The sequence below is a fragment of the Borostomias antarcticus genome (genome assembly GCF_949987555.1).
Source record: "Borostomias antarcticus genome assembly, chromosome: 3".
In the NCBI taxonomy this organism is placed as follows: Eukaryota; Metazoa; Chordata; class Actinopteri; order Stomiiformes; family Stomiidae; genus Borostomias; species Borostomias antarcticus.
In genome coordinates, this window is record NC_140236.1 from 5,423,775 (window position 1) to 5,441,945 (window position 18,171).

Sequence of the window (18,171 nt, forward strand, 5' to 3'; positions counted from 1 at the left end):
TAGTGTAATTTTAAACAGTTTTTAGGCTTGGCCGTCAGTCTATTGCATAGTGGCATAACTTGCTCTCTTAGGAATGAACAGCGCATCCAGCAATGTAAGATAAAGTCAATCCCAGTTGACCAGTAGATTCTTTAGAGAAACATAATTGAGCACAACAGGTGCTCATTTTTTAAAATTTCATGTTTTAGTTGCTAGTATTTTCCGAGTACAACAAACAGCATTTTTCAGTTGGTCTATTATCACCTGAGAGATGCTGTTTGTTTTTTTTTGTTTTTGTTTTCTCATTTGAAAAATGCACTTTATGATGAACAGATGATTGCATGCTGGATACAACATACAGTACTTGGGAGGGAGGAGCAGTGAGAAACCGTATGAACGCTGTCACTACATCTACGAACATAGTATACCTCAGAACAGACTAACTTCTCACTGCCATATAATAAACTAGTCCTGTATAGCATACATATCAGCCAGCATCTTCGGGGCGTTAAACGAGCCTCGATTTCAGAAGCTTTCCCTCCCTTTTAGATAAGATAGGACATAGGTTGAGCGTGTTTTTTCATAATGAAATAGAAATCTTCACGCTGACTAGACTGTAGTTGATATAATTTAGTAATGTATGAAATAACTGCCATCTTTCCTGACGTTAGGATTCTGGAAACCTATTGTGTACAATGGGGCTGTACAGAGCTGCAAATACTGAAAATAAAGAAAAATGGGTGCTAAAGCTTCTCTGGATTTGGCTTAATGTGGTTCGTAACAAATTACTGTCTTTATTTTTCTCCAGCAAAAGTGAGTTAAACTCCACAAGCATCTTGTGCAAATAAAATGCAATTTTTTAAATACTTTTTTTTTTTTTTTTTACAGTCAGTTTGATAGAATGTTATTTCTTAAATTCCTTAAAGGAAAACTTCTCCAGGGATTTGTGTGGCCCAGAGCATCTCTCTCGCTCTGTTGGGTTACTCAGTTCACGACTACCAGTCCACCTTCAACAATACCTCTATCCACTAGTAGGTAGCAAGTCTGGGGCGTAGGCCTTCAACCAAAAAACATTCACCGTGATAACATCAAAAGCACAAGCCCAGCTTACTTTGTGCGGCTTAGATCAACAGTGTTTAGGCTCATTACCAGTTCTGTTTTAAAGGCGTCTTTATCCAATAGTTAAGACTCAAACACAACTCAGGGAAGCAGCCTGGATCTCCTCCCCCACCCCTCAAGGCATGTGACATATCCATCCTAGCTAGAGATCTGCCTAAAAGATGTGTATCGGCAAACTGAAAAAAAAAAAAGTTTTAAACTATTAAAAGATGCGGTGTACCATGAAGGTTAACATGCACTTTTTTTTCCTCGCTTGTTTTATAATGTTCAGTGTTCTTTCCTCCTAATTTATGGTATTTTTTTTTTAAAGGAAAAAAGTGGTTTGTGTGCACTAATCTCGTCTCCATAAGGTGAGACCGATGTGAAGCTTGATTTTTTTTTTGTGGGGCAAATTCTACTAACAGTCTGGAATCTAACCGGGGCCTGCTTGGGGCAGTTATCACGAGCGTGCCAAATCCAAATGGGGCAAAATCAGAAGCGGTCTAAAAGGTGACTACCTTTCTGTAGTCAAGTAACGCAGCGGGTCCACTGACCGTAAACACCATTGACAGTACTGTGATGTGTTCCAGCATAGGAAATCTCTCTCTCTCTTACTCTTGAGAGTATACAAACTGTGAATCCCCCTGTACTTGAATAGGCTAGGGGGTGTGAGCACCAACAAGTCACCCCTGCTTCCACAACTTATGGGAGACCCAATCTAAAATTGTTGTCCCTTTTTCAGAGAAAGGTTATGTTTTGTTGTGTTGTGTATTTCAAACCTGTGTCATTCCAGATTCATTCTTTTGTAGATTCGTGTAAATCAAAGACATATCCTGTCTCGACCTTAAGACCAGCCATAGGAAAGAATGAAAGACCATTTCTTTTAACATATGCATTGTTGAATCTCTACTTCTACTACATTCATCTATCCACAAAGCACATCAAGCCAGGTTATTTTACTCCGTGTGCTTCAGTGTAACTGTGGCCTAACTTCAGAATGCCGTCTCATCGTCTCAGTTCCTATGTGAGCACTGATCTGAAAAGATCAAACTGGTCAGACTTTTTGGCGAGACACCCAGCAAGCCATCGTTTGTCAACCCAGGCTTTTCAGATCAATGGCCACAATACAAAAGAGACAAGGAGTGGAGGCGATTGATATTAATGGGGATAAACTGCCTCTTTATGACACAGCTATGGCTAACTGTTGGTAAGTCATGAAATGGTCTTCGTTTGATGATGTAACACGTCAACAGTGTGCTGTACTGACCAATGAGGAACGAGGTCTGTGACCCTCTTCATCGGTGAGTTTGTACACCACCACACAACACAAGGTTACTATTTATTTCTGAATTGCTGCTAATGTATATTTGGCTCAAATATTTAAAAAGGGAATTCGAGGAATCCAAGTGTTTCCAAGTTTCGCTGCCTCTCAACACCTAGAAAATGAATCAGAAGTGGATCTACAAAATGAATGCCAAAAACAAGCATTGTTGTATAATTCAGTACTAATAATACTACTAGTGAAATGATTTTAACATTCTTTGTTTTGATATAAATAATAAAAAAACATTTCAGAAATGTACATATGTAGGATTTGAAAGCGATCCTTAGGTTACTTCCATCCATCGATGTGTTCAGATATGAACCAGACGTTTGCTCCCAGGTTTACAAGATTGATTAATACATTTAGTTGATCAATTAGCTGCAAAATGCAACAGATCTGCACCATACTTTGTTTTTGGAAGTGATCCATCCCTCTGCTGGTTAAAATAGATCAATTCAGTTTGATCCTATTTTCCTTAGCAGAAAAACTATACTCTTATCAGCAGACCATCTGTATATGACAAAATCTTAAAGGCATATCTTGATAAGAGATTTTGAATTGCTAATGCCATGTTTCTGCAGGTACGAGTCAAGAATGCAAGAACTTTGAGCAAGAAAAAGGGTTCAAATCATTGCTCTTATTACTCTGTGAACCATTCTGACAAGGCGAAATGGATCCCAAATTTGTTTGTAGTTATAAATTACTTTGTGCAAAATTTATGTAAATATACACCCCTCTTTTTTAGGTTAAAATAAAATGAGTCATAATTGAAAATGGAAAAAAGTGTCTGTCTTATTTATGAGTGAATTAAGCACCACTGTTTAGTGGAAGGTCAGGCTTATTATATTGATGCGAATTTGACTTACAGGTAAGACAATCAAATCACTAGAGGAAAATATAGCGGCCAGCAATGATCAGGGTCCTACAAGTACGGTAAACACCAGGGGTCATATTCACAAAGAATCTGAAAGTATCAGGAGTCTAGCTAGCGCTAAAAATCCTATTTGAGCACTAGTTAGACTTATGCACAATTTTTATGAGGGCCCTTATATTTTCATTTCTTAACCGAAGTAGGTGTAACTTAGTGAAACATGAGAGTAGCTGGTGAAACTCACTCTTCAAAGGAGCGCCGACAGTCCCTCCAAGAGGGACGTCCCTATTGGCGCAACCGTCAGTGCGGTTACATAGGCCTACGTTTGGAAATTGGGTCTTACAAAATAAAATGCTCAAAACATATATTGCATAGCCCTAGTTTATAACAAACAAGGCGTGAGATGTCTCCTCCATTGACCAAAATCAAATCAACTTATTAATAACCCATAGTCTATAGACAAATGATTTGAGACCACCTTATAAAGTCAAAGTCAGCTTTATTTGTCACATATACATCATACAGGTACGAGTAGTGAAATGTTCTTCCATTTAGCTCCTAGACTGCACATGAAGCAGTATAGATGTAAAAATATATATATACATATATATATATATATATATGCACACATAAGGGATGGGATACTGGGGGAGTAGGTGAGATTGTGAAGTTGGGTTAGATAGTAAGTATGGGATAGTATTTTGATATGTATATTCACAAGTACAGAATGTAGATATGTATATTCTACCGAGTATAAATATGAAGCGCAGTTGTGCTGAGTGAAGCTACTGAGTTTAGTCCAGAGTTCAACAGGCAGTGTCTTCATTCAAAATACCTCCTGGGGGAAGTAGCTCCTTCTGAGGTTCTGTGTATGCGGTACCTCCTCCCTGACCTGAGCAGAGAAGAGGCAGTTGTCCAGCTGACTGGGATCCGTGCTGACCGTACCAATCTACCTTCTGGTCTTGCATGGTGCTGCTCCCATACCAGGTGGTGATGTTACCAGTCAGGACGCTTTCAACAGTGCATGTGTAGAAACCCCTGAGTATCTGGGGAGACACTCTGAATTTCCTCAGACTCTGCCTTGCCTTCCTCAACATCGTGTCCGTGTCCGTAGTCCATGTCAGATCCTTGGTGATCTGGACACCAAGACGCTTGAAGTTGTCCACCCTCTCCACAGGGGTTCAGTTGATGTTTAGGGGGTTGTAGATCCACTCCTGCTTCCTCTCGTAGTCCACCATCATGTTCGCCATGCCGACATTCGCATGGAGGTTGTTGCCCTGACACTCTACCTCCAGGTAAGCCTTCTCGTCGTTGTTGGAGATCATGCAGCTGTGTCATGACTCATGAGCGAACTCGACGATGCGGTCGGACTCGTAGGGAGCTACACAGTCGTGCGTACAGGGAGGACAGCAGTGGAGACAAGATAAGGACCTGGAGGGCTCCCGGGTTGAGGGTGTGGGAGGATAAGGTGTGGCTGCTCATTTTCACCAGCTGGGGTCAGGAAGTCAAGGACCCACCTGCACAGGGGAGTGTTAAATTCCAGATCCCGGAGTTTGGTGATGGGTGTGTGTGTGTGTGTGGGGGGGGGTTATAGTGTTAAAAGCTGAACTATAGTCAATCAACAGTAATCTCACATAACCACCCAGGTGGGTTAGGGCAGTGTGGAGGATGTGGGCAGTCGTGTCTTCTGTGGACCTACTGGGCCTGTAGGCAAACTGTAGTGGGTTTATTGTGCTGGGCACATGGGAGCAGATGTAGTCCTGGGAGCAGATGTAGTCCTGGGAGCAGATGTAGCCTCTCGATGCATTTCATGACCACGGAGGTGAGAGCTACTAGGCGGTAGTGTTGTCTTGGTGGTAGGCGAAGTTTGAACTTGCGATGGATCATTCAATTTCATGTGTTGTCAATATTTTATGTGCCGATTGTGTTATTTTATGTGCTGAAGTTTAAAAATACAGCCGACATGTATCTGGTTCAAGACACGTACGGCGCTACTATAAGATGTCTGAGGGGTTTACCCTGTACATCATATCACTGACACACAACCTTAGTCTAGTCCAATCACACATAATAACTGAAAGTCGGAGCATGTTATTTTATTCTGTTAAGATTCGTCTCTAGCCCGCCCCGAGGACACAGCGTGGTTCTTTTGTCCGGTGCTGAAGAGGCCGGCTGGTGGACGGGCGCGGGGCGGTCAGGCAGCCGTTTGGGTCGGCTTGCGTTGTTGGGGTGTGGGCCTCTCTGCCAGCTGCAGCAGGCTCTGTATAGGCTCTGTCAGGCTGTGGTCTGGCACCAGCTGGCTAGCCTGCAAGGCCTTCCTGCCAAACTCCAGTGCCTGGCACACACACACACACACACACACACACACACACACACAGCAGAGCCATTGGACCGACTGCCCACCATAAGAGTATGAAGCCAGTTTTTATACAGTATATATATTAGTATATATACTAGTATAAATTGGGCTGTGTCCCAACCTTCTTTACTAGCTTCCTTTCCTCCATGGCCACTGGTCTGAGAGGGATTAATATGGTTGAGACATATCCAGTGGGTCGCTTCATTTATCAGAGGTCAGGTAGGAAAGAGAGAAAAAAGCAAGGCTTTCTCCTGTGTTTTACAAACAAGACCAGAATCTCAACTCACTGTGATTACAGGAAGCATCCACCTGTGAAGGGACTACTATCTATTTTCAAGTTTAATGTGTTGCTGTATGAAATACATACTGTAGTAGATCAGGGGGTTCGAATGGATAAACACCCCCGAATAAATGTTGTTGTCCTCCGGCACCTTCACAGGGAAAATGCAACGACTAACTTAGGCTGCGTTCCAACAATTGTCTACAGTGCCTTCCTAGTTCATACACTCATTTCCTGTCCATTAAATCATACTGATATGAAATTGCAAAAGCAATCCCCAACTTGGCTTTCCAAGTTCCTTCTTTCCAGGTCAGCGCAGAGGAGGCAGAAAAGACTGGGTGAGGAGGAAACAGCTATTAACTGCTGACATGTAAACTACTAGGCTATATGCTGAACCCCTGCATTTATGGATCGGCAGGTCAAAAAATCATCCCTCACTCTGTGCACGCTGCTTCTGCTCCTGCCCAGAAGAGAAGCACTCTGATTGGACGGACGCTGAAGCTATCGGGTCTAGAATCAGCACTCCCCCTGTTCTAATCTTAGTTAGTAGTGGGAGGAAATGGAAAAACCGACCCGAGATCAGCACCCACAGGCCGACCTCAGTTCAGTATAGTTTCAGACAAGATGGACGCCGAATACTGGACAGCGTGAGACAGAATGAAGTTATGTCTTCCCCCTGTGAGAGTCTGTGTTCTAGTTACTTAAAGACCTTAAGACTTGATCCACCCCCCCGCCCTGCCCCGCCCCGCCACCTCCTCTTCCTGTTCCACAGAACTGATCCCCTAGCGTTAGCCTAGCGGACACACACACACCCTTTCCTAGGTCCTCAGCCGACTCCTCGGAACGTCGATAATTCCCTGAATTCCCACAGCTCTTTTCTCACGGACACGCTGTGCGTATCGACAATCCCGAAATCCGGCCACTGCAAGTGGAGAGTGCCCCAGCCGGCCGGCATCCGGGGCTGATTAGAGAGAAGCTGCCCTGGCGCGGCCCCAAGGTGGAGAGTTATCCTGAGTTAGCCTATCGGGCCAGTCGCATCAACTCCCGCTTAATCCAGCCAGAGCAGTAGTCTTCTAGGCTTTAACAATTAGAGCTAATCCCGTCCCTAGACCGCACCCCATGGGAAGCTGATGGGAAGCTGTGCGCTTGAAGAGAGGCGTGTCGGGGTGACGGCGGCTGCGGCCGGGGGTGTGTGTGTGTGTGTGTGTGTGTGTTTGTGTACTGGGTTGCGTGCGTGTCTAAGCCCTAATCCCTCACCTTGTCAGGAGATCCTCCCAGAAACCACAGCATGGCCAGAGAGTGGGTCACTAGAGCATTCTGGGTAGCATCCTGCTTAGAGCTCTGCAGCTGAACATCCAGCATCGCCCTCAGCATCTGGTCTGCCTCCGCTCTTTGGGCCTCGTCTGTGGGTCAGCACGCACACATACACGCACACGCTAATGATAATGGTTTACGTTATATAACACTTTCCACCACGGCACTAAGGTATTTTGTTGCTAATGTGTTTAATATGTAATATAATGTGTATTAATATATAATGGTAACCTGCTTCATCCACACCCAGTATGTACTACACCCAGGGTAAAACACGGCAGCCATTTTGCGTCCGAACATTAGAATATACAGACACAAAGGTCAAGGATGCCCCGGCGAGAGCTAGTGCGGGGTAACTAAGCTAGCAAGGCCATCCACTGAAAAGCCTGGGAAATTGCATGGCGGCTAACAGGCTTATCGTCATAACTAGGGCAGCAGAAAGGGGCGGTGGTGGCAGACGCAGCGCGGCCAGAGATGTGCCATGTGTGGTCTTAAGTCAGCCCCCAGCATGCCGTCAGAAAGCTGGGCTTTAGCTCTAGGATAGCACGCCAGGCTAGCTAGGCTAAATTTAGCATCACTGGCCTAATTTTCAGTGATATACAAAAGGAGCCAATTGATGTCGGGCTGTTGATGATGATGATGATGATTCTATCTAAAGGTTCATCTTAAGGTTAGGATTAATCTAAAGGTTGCTGGTGAGCTTCCAAAACATAGGGTGACTCTAATGAATATCTACTGCACCTATATACTGTAATTTATAGGTGCAGTATGATCCATCAGACTCTAAAGGGTAAAGGTAAATGTTTTGTTATCAGATCCAGTTTCAGTTTGAAGTGTTTGGAAAACTGCTGTACATCCATATTTCTATATTGCCATTTCTCAAGTAATGTAGTTAAAAAACCACACTCACCAAAACAGGGTTCTGGCATCACGGTGCTTTGAGTCTCCATGAGCTTGGTAAGGTGAGAGTGCCATGTTTTTGCCACCTATATTAACAAAATAGTAAAATCTAATAAAAAGATATAAGATATACAGCATGTTTTGTCTCTGTTCATACAGCATGTTTTTTTTTCTGTCTGTAACACAAATAAATCATAATTATTTGAATCTCCATTTCAATGTGAGATGCACTTTACCTCAGCATACAAGGAATGAGCAACGTCCAACTTTTCCTGCTTCATGAATACATTGGCCATGAGAAAGTAGCCACCGCTGGTGACAATGTTATCTAAACCATACTCCTCGCTCGCATAGTACACCTGGAATCAAGAGCAGACATTTCAGATCTATCCATATACTGTATACTATACTGTATACCGATCTTTCATCATTCCTCCGCCTCAATGTTGACTCATGGGCTTCTGAAAGCGCTACATCTCAAGGTAGACTCAGCAACATGACATCATTATACACAACGGGGCTGCGTCCGACCGGCTGTCCCCGACGCGCGGGTGTGTGTGTGTGTGTGTGTGTGCGCGCCGCGTGGATGTGCAGCCTGGGGTACGGAGCGGCCCGTGAAGGCAGTCTGGGCAGATCCGTATTCCATCATTGTTTCTATCAGGTGGCAGGATGCTGCCCCGCGGTGAGTGATGATGTCGTACTACGGTAAACACAGGAGGACGGCGCCACCCACGTCGTTGGCGAAGTTCAACAGGGCTCCCTTCAGGTTGCCGGCGGCGGTGTGGAGACGGCCCAGGTTGCGGTGCAGCTGGTGGCGGACAGTCTGGCTGCAGTCTGGCGTCTTCATCACCGTCCACTCCGCCTGAGACAGGTACTGCTCTGCCTGAGCTAGACTGCCCAGGCCTGGACACACACACACACACACACAGTATCATGCTTCTGCACTCCTCAAACAAGCGAACAGAGTTATGGTTGCAAATCACTCCCTAGCCCCTACAAGGACGTACCGTACTGTAGTCCTTAAGTAAGCATTTGGGGACTGAGATTATATTGGGTCAAAGGGTCCTACTGTATTTCTTTTCTAATGCCAAAGAAAATAGCAGCTACAATATTTTGCTGAATTAACTGCACAGGAGTCAATTCTTAGGAAAACTGTCTAGTTAACAATCAACTATATGCTGACAGTGTTGTTTTGGTCAGTGCTGGGTCAGTGAGCAGTTGGCTGCCTTTTTTTCTCTTCCAGCATTCTAAATACAACTGCTAACTGTTGCTGGTAGTAGTAAATGATAAATGGACTGCACTCATACAGCACTTTTATCCAAAGGGCTTTACAATGGCCTCTCACACTCTGGCTTTCATAATTTCTCCGCCTTTCATAATTTCTCCGCCATTGGTGTGTGAATTCACCCATTCACACACCAATGGCAACAGATGCCATGCAAGGTGCTAGCCTGCTCATTGAGAGCAATTTGCAGTTCAGCGTCTTGCCCAAGGCCACTTCGACATGTGGACAGGAGGAGCCGGGATTCGAACCGCCGACCCTGCGAGCATTTGACGACCCGCTCTACCTCCTGAGCCACTGCCGTCACTAGTAGTAGTAGTATAATACTGATGAAACTGTCCGTTATCAGAGAAATGTCGATCTGAATACTGTGTAAGCTGTTTCTAATTATGTGTATGTGGCTCCTGTGTGGCTGTCCGAGGGTTCCTGGAAAAGGAGGTCACGGCAGGGGGTCACTACGATACCCAGGGAGGGTTCTAGGCAGGGGACATGTCTCCCTCTCGATAGATTTACATGCTACCTAGGCCAAGGGTGACATTCTCTCAAAAACACCAACTGTTTAGATACTTTGGCGCCAAGGCGACGTAGCCTATCTTGGTTGCAAGGCCGTATTTCGAGACCAGAGAGACAGTTTTGTCTAGAAGGAAGAAAGGGGGTGTGGAACACCCCCCCCCTCTCTAAGGGTCAAAACCACTGTTCAGCTTGCACATGCTTTGATTTGAGTCCGGACAGCATACAGACAGGTCAGCTGTACATTAGACTATATGCCATCGTCTTTTGTATGTTAAACCTTCTGTAATTAAACAGCTTTTGATTGTCGCTCAAATCCCGTGTTGGAGAGATTCATTTGGAACACACCTGAAAAGGGACACTGGACTGTGTGGTACTGTGTGAGATTAGGGGCCGTATTTTATTGAAATAAAAAAACAACGCAGGGCTTAATAAGGACAATGATAAAAGACAACGGAAGTCAACAGTATGCTGGTAGTACGTAGTATTAGTATTAGTAGTAGTAGTAGTAGTAGTGTAGTATGCTGGTAGTAGTAGTAGTAGTAGTAGTAGTAGTACAGTAGTGTAGTAGTAGTACAGTATGCTGGTTGTAGTAGTAGTGTAGTATGCTGTTCGTAGTAGTAGTAGTAGTTGTAGTAGTAGTAGTAGTGTAGTAGGCTGGTAGTAGTAGTAGTAGTAGTAGTAGTAGTAGTAGTACAGTAGTGTAGTAGTAGTACAGTTTGCTGGTAATAGTAGTAGTGTAGTATGCTGTTCGTAGTAGTAGTAGTAGTAGTAGTAGTAGTAGTAGTAGTAGTAGTGTAGTATGCTGTTTGTAGTAGTAGTAGTAGTAGTAGTAGTAGTAGTAGTAGTAGTAGTGTAGTATGCTGTTCGTAGTAGTAGTAGTAGTAGTAGTAGTAGTAGTAGTAGTAGTGGTAGTAGTAGTGTAGTAGGCTGGTTGTAGTAGTAGTGTAGTAGTAGTGTAGTATGCTGGTCATAGTAGGTGTAATAGTAATAGTAATAGTAGTAGTAGTAGTGTAGTAGGCTGGTTGTAGTAGTAGTAGTAGTAGTAGTAGTAGTAGTAGTAGTAGTAGTAGTAGTAGTGGTAGTAGTAGTGTGGTAGTAGTGTAGTATGCTGGTCATAGTAGGTGTAGTAGTAATAGTAGTAGTAGTAGTAGTAGTAGTAGTAGTAGTGGTAGTAGTAGTGTGGTAGTAGTGTAGTATGCTGGTCATAGTAGGTGTAGTAGTAATAGTAGTAGTAATAGTAGTAGTAGTAGTAGTAGTAGTAGTAGTAGTAGTAGTAGTAGTAGTAGTAATAGTAGTAGTAGTAGTAGTAGTGGTAGTAGTAGTGTGGTAGTAGTGTAATTGATCCCCAGGGGGGAAACTGCACTGTTGCAGCATCACAGACAACAAATTCAGATACACATTTACAGTAGATACAAAAAATACAGAAATCCAAATATACAGTACAAGAGTGAAAAAAATAAAAAAAATAAATTAAGTGTCTATAGCAGCAGGTATGTTCCTAGCATGCCAAAACATGTCTACAATAGTTTATAAAATAAAATGTACATGTTGTAAATAAATGTTGTAAAAGTAAATATTGGTGGGTCAATGTTGGGTCAGGTGTCTCACCCACGTTGGCCTCCGCCAGCAGCAGGTAAGCGGGGACCAGCTGGACAGCGCTGGGGCCGTACACGTCCATGGCACAGCGCAGGGAGAGCTGGGCGGCAGGCAGACACTCCTGGAACTTCCCCTCCAGCAGCTTGTTCTGGGCCACCGACCTGGATATCTCAATCAGCTGCTCCTGGAGAGAGATGGGTTTAGAGGTGGCGAGAGTAGAACCGTCAGTCAGGGTGTGGGTTTCTGAGGATACATGACGTGGCTGTTCTGATCGTCTGAGGCCTCCCTACTTGTCTTGTGCACTCATATTAATCTTGACATGAAGCGGTTTGATTGATTAAGGAACTTTGGGATGGTGCTTAAGTATCTCTGACAAGTGCCCAAGTAAGGCACGTACAGACTGTATCAGAACTGGGCTTTTGTCTCTCTGTTTGACTGCAGTAACGGCCTTGTCCTCCTCACCTGCTTGTGCAGGATCTGGCAGCGGTGGAGGTCTCTGTCAGCCTGCAGGGAGTGGAAGGGCACTGCGGAGCGGATGGGGATCAGCAGCTGGCAGATCTTCTCGTGGATCCCCACCCAGTCTGCCTGCTGGTGCGCCGTGTCGCTGAGAAAAACAGACCTGGGCTGCATTCCAATCCAAAAACAGGCTCCCTCCCTTCCCTCAGATCTGGGCTGCATTCCAATCCAAAACCAGACTCACTCCCTTACCTCTGCAGACCTCGCTGTGTAAAAAAATCTCCCAAGACTGAGTGAGAGTATCCCTGTGGAAGCTCCAACTTGCTTTCAAATGTCAAAATGATTTCAATCTAGGTAAGAGCGAATCGTTTTTGGGTTGAAATCCAGCCATGTACAGTAGGCGATAAGCTCAGTTAGGGACCTTAAACAAACTCAATAAATAAATGCTTCCAGCTAATGTGGATAATCTTCACTACGGTTCAAGAGCTTGCACGGATTGAATTCCATCAGCAAATCTCAATAAGAGCCTGTGTTCCCTTGTGTGCAATATCTTTCAGTTTCACTAAGGCATGCTAAATTGTATGTCATTACATAACGGCTCTGTAATTTTGCTCATCTTGCTATTTTCCTCACTGCTTTGGAAGCTGTCAGACTTTCCCCTCGTTTTCTCTCTGTGGCGCGTGTGTTCATTCCGCTGTGTTTTTACTGCGCTGTAGTCAAGAGCAGTGCAGTGGCCACGTCATGGCAATAATAACACAGAGTCTATGGCTGGTCGAGGCTGCCGGGTCACGAGGGCTTAAAATGTGCATACACATGAACTCAACCAGGAGAGTCAAGGGGCTCTCCAGGACACCAGCAATGCACTTCCTCATTTAAGAGGGCCATAACTGTGACTCACTTTGGGCTTTAACAGACAACTGGTGGGTAACTTGGGGGGGGGCTCTCCCCTGGTTGCTGCGTAGCATGGCTGCTCTTATGCAGTCTCTTGGCATGGAGACAAGTCTATTAATCCACACAGGCAGACAGCTGGGCCCAGAGGTAGCCCAGTTTTTCTCTCTCTTGTATTGTGGCATGCTTGTGGGATGTGTACAATGCTCCATTGATTCATGAAATGTGAATCACATGAGACAAATGCCTCGTTTTAAAAGCAAGAGACATACAAGGGGACGAGAGCCAGGGATGAAAGTGGCTTACAGCTTCCTCTGAGGGAATGTTTTACTGGCTCATTCAAGTCTAATGGGAGGCCTGTAACAAAGACCCGCCTACTCTCCTCAGGGATCCAGACATGTTATGAGGTGACACGATTACTTTTTTACAAATGTTTGCAATTAAAATAATTAAAGTGTTATGGAGAAGACACAGGCAGTGGTGCATTAGTGCATTAAAGTCTTTTGTTGACTACATGGTAGTCTAGGCATACCTCACTTTTCAGTCTTCTCATGAGTCATGCGCAAACATGTCCTGCGGGGTAACTTAATTTCCAGCTGTTCCTCTCTCACCGCATTGATTTGAACTAAAGTCACGGCAAGTTTTCGTGCGTCTTACATTTCGAGGCTTCATGGCTTTGAAAACAGCGCCTCCTAGTGTCCAAACTAGTGTATTGAGATGTCTCGATTTGCTTGAAAATAACCGCTTGCTACAGTAGTAACTACTGCTCACTAGCATCTCGACAGTATACGGTTAGCTAACTCAATACTCTATCATTATTTTTTATATGTGCTGAACCCATAACTTCAACGTGAACTTACCCTGCACTGAACTTACCAGTAAAAAGTTAGCCGACATTTGGTACATTGCAGATATGCAGGTTTTTGACAAAGCTCGCACAGCTGTTTCGCTCCTCTTGGGTTCGCAAGTGGATTTATCGCTGACATCACCAACGAAACTTTAGTAGTGAGTAACGTTATTAGTTACTAGAGTCTAGTCTGTTTGAGTTAAATTTATAACAAATTGATATTTTTTCCGCAGCTACAGTAGGCTAGCGAACTAAAACTTTTCTCACACTCGTTATTTTTGTTACAAGACGCCTACAAGTTTCTATGGAGACGCCCTTTGAACTCGTGGGGCAGCGGAAGTAGTCACGTGGTAGCGGTAGGGATGAGGACCATGCTAATACATTCATGATGGGGACACATAAATCTTTTCATAAACCTCGTGGTATCAGCTGAATAAAGATTCGACTCATTAAGTTTAATGTGAAATTTTATTTAGAAAAGGCACAGAAAACTTACTGATACAGATTGCACGTGAGCACAGATGTAGGCCTATTTCCTATTCATCATCAAGGACTACAGATATTCAAAGCATCATATGATAGAAAAATAGGCTACATAACACAGAATCATTATTCTGACGAATCAGAGTCACTTTGATTTACAATAAATATTTAAAGCTCAAAGCTTTTCAGGCAGACAAAAATGGTGATTGTTTCCTGCTATCTGGTCTGTCCATACATTGCAAAAAAAAAAGCCTCACGTGATATGCTTGCATCCAAGATATTAAAGTTATGAACTAGCTATAGACAAAAACATATATTTGGATTTAGCTGCTTCTATTCCAACAGATAATGATCCTGAAATGACCCTCATTTGGTGGATTTTTGGTGTAAAACCAAAGTTGTTCTTATAACACTTCATGGAGTTGCCCTCTTCCCCCTCACTCTTTCTTCCGTAGGTGGATGTACATGACTCCACTACAGATCAGCAGGGGTACACACACCCAGGCCAGGATGAAGCAATAGCCAAAGTGACCTGAGGTCAACTCTCGGGAGTCCTGGAGAATCTCCTTGTTATGCAGTGTGTACATGAGAACTGCCGCAAACGCCGTGAGACCTGGGAGACACATGCAACATGTCATAAATAACAACACCCTAAACAGATTTCATTAAACCTATTTAGGGCACTAAGCATGCAGTGACACCTATTTCACCACAAGAGAGAGCCTTTGATCCATGTATTGTGTGAAAATTTGGTACAGTAAACATTGGTACTACTGACAGTTTGAACCCAGTGGTATTCACTATGAGAGGTACCTGCAAAAACTTGACATAGCCCGGTGAAGTAGAAGAGACCTCCTTTAGACATAGTGAAGAGTTGACCCAGGAAGACCAGGAAGGAGACAGAGGAGAAGACTACAGACAGCACCATCAGCACCTGGATAGACTGGAGCCACTCTAAAAAATAAGAGAAGAAAAACATTGTAGCTGTACACTTCCTAGTCCTCAAGGACTGCTTGAGAAAATGTCAGTATCTGTTTGACTCTTTTTTACCAGACTCTTTGGATGATGCACACAACCAGGTGCCGGTGTCATTGTCAAATCTACAGTTGTACCAGAGGTCTGAGTTCTCCATCCCGTCCCAAACCCACCAGGACTAAAACAGGAAGTAAAGAGGATATTACAAGAATACAGTTATGTTATATAGAATGTACAACAGTTATAAGCATGAATAAAATAAATAATTAATAAAGACACCCCACCTTCTCCATAGTGGCAATGAAGAGCATGGCCAGGGTTACCAGATGCAGCAGGGTCACAAATATCAGCAAGTACGCCATCTTAACAGAAGGTGCCAGTCAAATAGAGACAAAAAGATATTGTAAGACATTCTGCATATTCAGATATGGCTGAAATTGCATTAGTGAATGGTTTCTTAATATGTACTCTAGCTGCCATTTTGTTAATGTCACTCCCACTTCAGCACATTGGTCAAAAACTCGAAGCCACAGAACCATCCTGTTTTCCCCGAAACACAAATGGAAAGTCTGAGCTGTTGAATACAGAATACTCCCTGTTATATAAGACCACGCTGCAAAACAGAGTGGCAACCTTAAGCAGCTCCTTGACTGGCCTCTGTGTTTCTGTAATAAAACTTGCATTGAAATGAAAGGGCGAGGTTTGTTGAAATCAAAATAGTGGCAAAAATATTGACTTAAGTTACCTCAATAAACTTCTGCAGTGAAGGCATACGGGGTTTTACAAAATGAAGCTAACACCTGGTTTTCATTTTAACTTCATTACATGCGAACAAATTCAGTGTAATTTGATCTTTTAGTTATTTGAAGTATACAATTTTAGTATTATTCAGTCGTGGTGGTCCTAATACAGTAGCTGTTATAACAGTAATTATAGTATTCCACAGGAGAGGTGAAAGAGGCCAATAAACAGGATGAACATGTAGTCTATAGATCTTAATCTTTAGGAGAGGCAGGATGAAGTTGTCTAGATCTTTATCTTTAGGAGAGGTCCACTTTATCTTTGGGTGGTCATAATTGTGAAAATATGCAATGAGTTGAGATTAGTCCCATCAGACTCGAAACTGTATTGAGGATGCGTAGTGAGAATGGTGACTATTGTAACCATGGATTCACTATGGCAATGTGACACCAGGTAGCCTGGGGGGAATCTCATGACAACATGACTCCTGACTCACGATGAAGGAACATTCTCAGCTCTGCCACAAGCTTTTTGATATCTATATACACATAGTTGTGAATTTTCATATATTTTCTTTAACTTTCTACATCACTGTTGAGCAAAACAGGAACGCAGATTCATTTCCAACCCATCGGAATGTCATTTTTATTTGACAATTTATACCCCTAACTGTGGGGGTTCAATAGACTATAACAACTTTTACAACTCAAAATGCAAAGTTAGTCCACTGCTTTATGTGAGAAATATCTTACTCACCTCGGTTTATTTTGTTCCTCTGTTTAAATCTGAAGCTTGAATCGACTCCCCAACTCTATAGTAGGCTAAAACGTTCCCCTCTTGGTGGTCCCCTGCTTTTCTCTCTTGCCACTCCCCCTTTCTTTTTTCAATCACTCCATCCAAAATTTCCAGCACAAGGAAAGCAGAGGAATGCAGAGTTTTAAAAACGAGACTCTAAACGCCCATTTCCTTTTAGTAGAACAGAGAGCTCCATTTGCTCTCCTTCATAGGCCTACTCCCTCAATCCAAAATCACCATCTGAAAAACTCAAACCAGACCCACCCATGAGCACTTCGCAAGAGTCAGCAAGCTATACAGTAGGGTACAGTAGTTAAACAACCACAACCCACCCAAAACCCAAAAGTTGTAGGCTTACAGTGTAAACACTATTTACTTCCTAGTCCTGTGCCTAAAATGATTATAGCACACCAAGTTACAGGTACAGTCAGCAGGCATTTTGTTTTATTTTCAGCAGGTCCGCGACGGAGCACGTTAGATCTGGGATGTTTACTTGAGAGAGCACAACCACCTGCATTTTCAGAATCAGAAACACAGAAACAGGTTTGTTGCCAATTCGGCTATAGGTTTTCGGGGATTTGCTTTGGTCTGATGTATAACAGTAGGCTAAGAGTGCATAACATAGTGCCAAGGACAAGACAGGACAGTGCGAAATACAAATGCAAGCCTATAGGCCTACACAATACAATGATGTACAAAATAGTACAATGTCAGTGGGGTGCCTTGATGAGGCCAGCTGCTTGCAGGTTCCTGCAGAGCTGGAGGATGAAGTGGAGTGCCATGTTTACTGCATCGTCCAGACCTGTTGGCTCTGTAGGCTACTACCAGGAGTGGGTCCGACAGAACTGGTGCTCAAAGGACTTCATCACCACATAGGTCAGGGGGCCACGGACTGCCCTGTGGCCCTTGTTTTTTTGGGGGGCAGTGGGGATGATGGTAGAGGTCTTGAAGCAAGCTGGTAGGCTACGTGGTATGTCTCCACAAAGAGGTGTTAAAAGTGCCTGTACAACGGAGACAGCTAAAACAATGCGCACCAACTCACCGAGGCAGCCACCCAAGGCGCCATCATCTCTCTTTTGTGCAGTTCATAAGTAAATTGTAGTGGCTTGCTTGGGTTAGAAAATAGCAAATCTAAGTTTATTGAGGGGTGCACACACCGAGTGTGTGTTTGTTTGTGTGTGCGCGTAAGTCTGTAATGTAGGCTATTTTAATTTAAGATGCAGACTAGCCTGATATCAGACAGAATTGGTTACACTCAGTTGAGAACGTCAACAAGAATCAGCGAACTTCTAGCGGGCGGATCGCCCGTCTGGGCCCAGGCTACCTCCAGACATCTGTTTCTATCCAAAACGATAGGATAGAAACGTTCTATTAATACATCCACGGTGAGATCTTCTTTTATCTTGCACGTGCAGTGGAGATTTTCCCGTTACCCCTCGCATCACCGGAATGGTATGTTCCGTTACCTAG

At 43.7% G+C, this 18,171-nt stretch overlaps 2 protein-coding genes across 2 annotated transcripts; both read right to left on the minus strand.

Moving 5' to 3' along the window:
• Positions 1 to 5,466: 5,466 nt before the first annotated feature.
• Positions 5,467 to 13,846, minus strand: zmynd12 (zinc finger, MYND-type containing 12; the record flags this gene model as incomplete). The annotated part of the gene is made up of 8 exons (XM_084461947.1): positions 5,467 to 5,607; positions 7,169 to 7,314; positions 8,136 to 8,211; positions 8,362 to 8,484; positions 8,859 to 9,028; positions 11,529 to 11,700; positions 11,979 to 12,120; positions 13,737 to 13,846. The coding sequence occupies 8 exons, from the start codon at positions 13,844 to 13,846 to the stop codon at positions 5,467 to 5,469; spliced, it is 1,080 nt and encodes a 359-aa protein (XP_084318073.1).
• A 723-nt stretch (positions 13,847 to 14,569) lies between these two features.
• emp3b (epithelial membrane protein 3b (MAM blood group)) lies at positions 14,570 to 16,717 on the minus strand. Its single transcript, XM_084436253.1, has 5 exons — positions 16,663 to 16,717; positions 15,450 to 15,527; positions 15,241 to 15,343; positions 15,004 to 15,144; positions 14,570 to 14,803 (listed from the first exon to the last, which is right to left on the minus strand). Exons 2-5 carry the CDS (start codon positions 15,525 to 15,527, stop codon positions 14,628 to 14,630), a joined length of 498 nt encoding a protein of 165 aa, XP_084292379.1. The 5' UTR covers positions 16,663 to 16,717; the 3' UTR covers positions 14,570 to 14,627.
• Between the last annotated feature and the right edge of the window lie 1,454 nt (positions 16,718 to 18,171).

Coding starts and splice junctions, on each gene's coding strand:
- emp3b (XM_084436253.1), bottom strand. CDS start 15,527: ATGGCGTACTTGCTGATATTTGTGACCCTGCTGCATCTGGTAACCCTG. Junction 15,344..15,449: donor TCATTGCCACTATGGAGAAG/GTGGGGTGTCTT, acceptor TTCCTGTTTTAG/TCCTGGTGGGTTTGGGACGG. Junction 15,145..15,240: donor TGCATCATCCAAAGAGTCTG/GTAAAAAAGAGT, acceptor CTTATTTTTTAG/AGTGGCTCCAGTCTATCCAG.